Genomic DNA, 3921 nt, shown 5'->3' on the forward strand with positions numbered 1-3921 from the left:
TTCTCATCACAAGTAAGGGAGGAAGAGATGATTAATGGATACGTTGACTTCTCACCTAAAAATGCATAGCAAAGGTGGCTTGGTAATTCCTTCAAATCAGGGGGAGGAGGTATTACCTTTGTTTGCTCATCTAACTCCAATTCTTCAAGTGGTGCATCTATTTTCCTTTCGTTTTGTGATCCATCAAGAGCCACAAGTTGCTCTTTCACTTCCCAATTATCTTCGTCAGCAGTCCTTGAATCACCTATCAGACAACTCTCCAAAGGGTCCCTAATTCCTGCACAATCAAGAGATACACATGAGTCTATAATATCAATGCTTTTATAAGTACTTGCCTCATTTGATCCCTTCATGGCATGGTAGATTTTAAAAATGACTGCTTCTCCACCAACTCTCAAGGTGAGTTCGCCCTTATGTACATCTATCAATGCCCTTCCAGTCGCCAGGAACGGTCTCCCAAAGATTAATGGGGTATCACGATCTTCTTCCATATCTAAAATCACAAAATCAGCAGGAAAAAGAAATTTATCAACTTTTACCAGTACATCCTCAACGATTCCACGTGGATACGTGAGACTTCTGTCTGCAAGCTGTGAGGTGATAGTAGTTGTTTGACCTCTCCAAGCTCCAATTCCCTATAAATAGAAAAGACATCAAATTAATACTTGCTCCTAAATCGCACAAAGCTCTACTACAATTAGAACTACCAATAAAGTAAGGAATAGTAAAACTCCCTGGATCTTTTAATTTTTGTGACAGCTTCTTTTGCAGAATGGCGCTACAATCTTCATTCAGCTTCATAGTCTCATACTTTTGCAGCTTTCTCTTCTTACACATCACATCTTTAATGAATTTTGCATAATTCGGCATTTGCTCTAAAGCATCGGCAAATGGTATGTTGATGTGAATTTTCTTGAATATCTCTAAGAACTTTGCAAACTGATCATCCAAATTCTTCTTCTTGAATCTCTGATGGTATGGAAGGGTTGGTTTCAATATAAGAGGTCGTTCAACTTCAACTTCAGCTTTGGATTCCTCGGTTTCACCTTCTTCAATTGTCTTCTCACCTTCCACTCTCTCTTTGGGACCTTGTACCTCCAATTCTTTTCCACTCCTCAGAGTGACTGTCTTGCACTGCTCTTTTGGATTAACTTCCGTGTTATTAGGAAATTGACCCCTGTTCTGATTTCTCAATGCGTTAGCTAGCTGTCCGATTTGCGTCTCCAAAGATTTCATCGTGGCACCCATATTTCCTATGTGAGTCTCCATGCTGTCAAGACGAGACTCAGTCCTTGCCATCTTTTTTCAAGATTCGGCAACAAACGTTCGCACTAAATCTTCAAACGAAGGCTTTCTTTCCCCCTTTGATGTATTGAACCCTGGTGGAGGATTCAACACATTTTTATTATTTGCATATGAAAAATTCTCATGATTTCTCAAACCAAGATGATAAGTTTTAGGGGGATGGTTACCTTGATATCCTCCAAATCCTCCAAAATTTCTATTGTTGATATATGAGATTCTTCTGGAAGAGATGGTTCTTCAGCAACAATCGATGGATCCTCAATTTCTGATGTGCTCACCTTATTCATCGCTGCTATTTGTGTGGTCAATGCAGATACCTGGGCAGTGAGTGACGTAATAGGATCCACAGAATAAATTCCTGCTGTCCTCTTTACTCCTGCCCTCTCAGACGGCCACTGGTAGCTATTTATAGTCATCTGCTCGAGCAAGTCATAAGTTTGCTCAGGAGATTTGGCGAAGATCATGCCACCAGCTGCTGCATCCATTGTTCCTCTTGTTTGCCCATTTAGACCGTTGTAGAATAATTCAATTTGCACCCAGTCTTCAAAACCATGGTTTGAGCACTTTCTCAACAGCTCCTTGTATCTTTCCCATACCTCATAAAGCTGCTCAAATTCAATCTGCCTGAAAGTACTAATCTCAATCTTCAACTGTGCAGACTTTTCAGGGGGAAAATACTTAGCCAGAAATTTCGTCGTTAACTCCTGTCATGCTGTGATGTTCCCTAGCGGCAGTGATTGTAGTCATCCTCTTGATTGGTCCCTGAGAGAAAATAGAAACAACCGCAATCTAATAATATCATGAGGAACATTATTAATTTTTACCGTATCTGTGATCTCCAAAAAAGTCCTCAAATGAATGAGAGGATCAGAAGTGGCAGTTCCGGCAAACTGGTTCTGCTGAACCATGTTTATTAGAGCAGGCTTCAACTCGAAATTATTGACGTTGATGGTCCCTCGAGCAATGCCAGAGTAATGAGTGTTGATCACTAGTCAGAAGTGATCTCTGATAGGTACAGCCTCTGGCAGGTTATGTCTGTCATTCTCTCTGTGTTCAGCCATTGGTTGGATCTCTTCTTTCCTCGCCTCCCAACAAGCGCTTGGTTTAACATCATCAGCCCGACTGTCACCAGTTTGCTCAGTTTGGTTCGTTCAAACTAATGTTGTCGATATTCCTTACTTCGGTCTCATAGTAAGGCTTAACCCGCTATCCATTCACCTTGAAGGTTCTTCCATCACTGCACCTTAGCTCGATAGCCCATGAGGATACACTGTTTCCACAACAAATGGCCCTGACAAACGCGATTTCAGTTTTCCAGGAAACAAATTCAGACGAGAATTGAATAACATTACTCGTTGTCCGTGTTTAAGCTCCCTTCGTACAATGATTCTGCCATGCCATTTCTTGGTCTGCTCTTTGTAGATCTTGGCATTCTCATATGCATCATTACAGAATTCTTCCATTTCATTTAACTGCAGTTTTCTGACATCGCCAGAAGCCTTCAAATCAAAGTTCAGATTCTTTACTACCCAAAATGCCCTGTGCTCCAATTCTAGCGGCAAGTGACATGCTTTCCCAAAGACTAGCCTATAGGAAGACATCCCAATAGGTGTCTTGAATGCAGTCCGATAAGCCCACAATGCATCATCCAACTTAATGGCCGAATCCTTCCGGTTTGTGTTGACAGTCTTCTCCTGTTTTTGTTTAATTTCCCGATTGGCTTGTTGCATGTTTTCTTTATTACTCGCAAGCGCACGACGTCAAGTTATAGTAAAATGTATTTTTAAGTACAAGTGTCGATCCCACGAGGAGTGTGTATATAAATATAAATGTATATCAATGCTTGTAATTTAAATAGTCCCGACTTTATCTAGAAAATTCTGTAAAATGTTTGGTTTTCTTAAACGGATTAATTGAAAACAAAGAATTAATCTAATCAGCGAGTTGAGAAATAACAATGAGAGAAAATATCTAGAGAAATGATTTCACTAAATTTCCACGATAATTATTCCCAGTTAAATTTATATTCATGAATTCCAATTATTTAATGGCCAAGAACACTTCATTATTTTATTCCTCTTTTCCCAAGTGACGAATAAACTGTATCATTCAAACCTCGATTCAAACATTCCTAATAAGAATATAAATTTAAATGATAAATGCAAACGATGTTCTTGCCTAAGCCTCGCTAAAGTTATACGCCTTCCGAACTATATAAACATTCAACGATGTGTCTCTAATGATCTATAATCTTAGTCCCTCTCTCGAGTTGAAGAATGAATCAGAAAACACACAATTTATGGCCAGAAAATTGCAGTACAATGAACACATAGAACACAATTAGACAAAAGCGGAATTCAATCAAATAAACCACCGTGTCAAATCATCATATCCACAAAGCTACATCATTCTCTAGACTAGAGAGTTAGTTCATGATGAATTCTAAATAAAAACAACACATGTTTAAAGTTTTAGACATCGCAACACAGTAAAAGATAGAAGTGAAAGAATAGAAGACAAATCCGAAGTGTCGTCTCTGTCCCTAGATCTGTCGTTCTTCGTATTTGTGATCGGTCTTTGCCTTCCGGATCTTCGTCTCGTGTTTGCTCCTTCCCT

General features: G+C 39.4%; 1 protein-coding gene across 1 annotated transcript; it reads right to left on the reverse strand.

The window, feature by feature from the left end:
• Nucleotides 1-2549: 2549 nt before the first annotated feature.
• On the reverse strand, nt 2550-3035 carry LOC140961016 (uncharacterized). Its single transcript, XM_073419343.1, has one exon. It carries the CDS (start codon nt 3033-3035, stop codon nt 2550-2552), a length of 486 nt encoding a protein of 161 aa, XP_073275444.1.
• Nucleotides 3036-3921: the final 886 nt, after the last annotated feature.

Source organism: Primulina huaijiensis, chromosome 16, assembly GCF_012295235.1.
Source record: "Primulina huaijiensis isolate GDHJ02 chromosome 16, ASM1229523v2, whole genome shotgun sequence".
NCBI classification, from domain to species: Eukaryota; Viridiplantae; Streptophyta; class Magnoliopsida; order Lamiales; family Gesneriaceae; genus Primulina; species Primulina huaijiensis.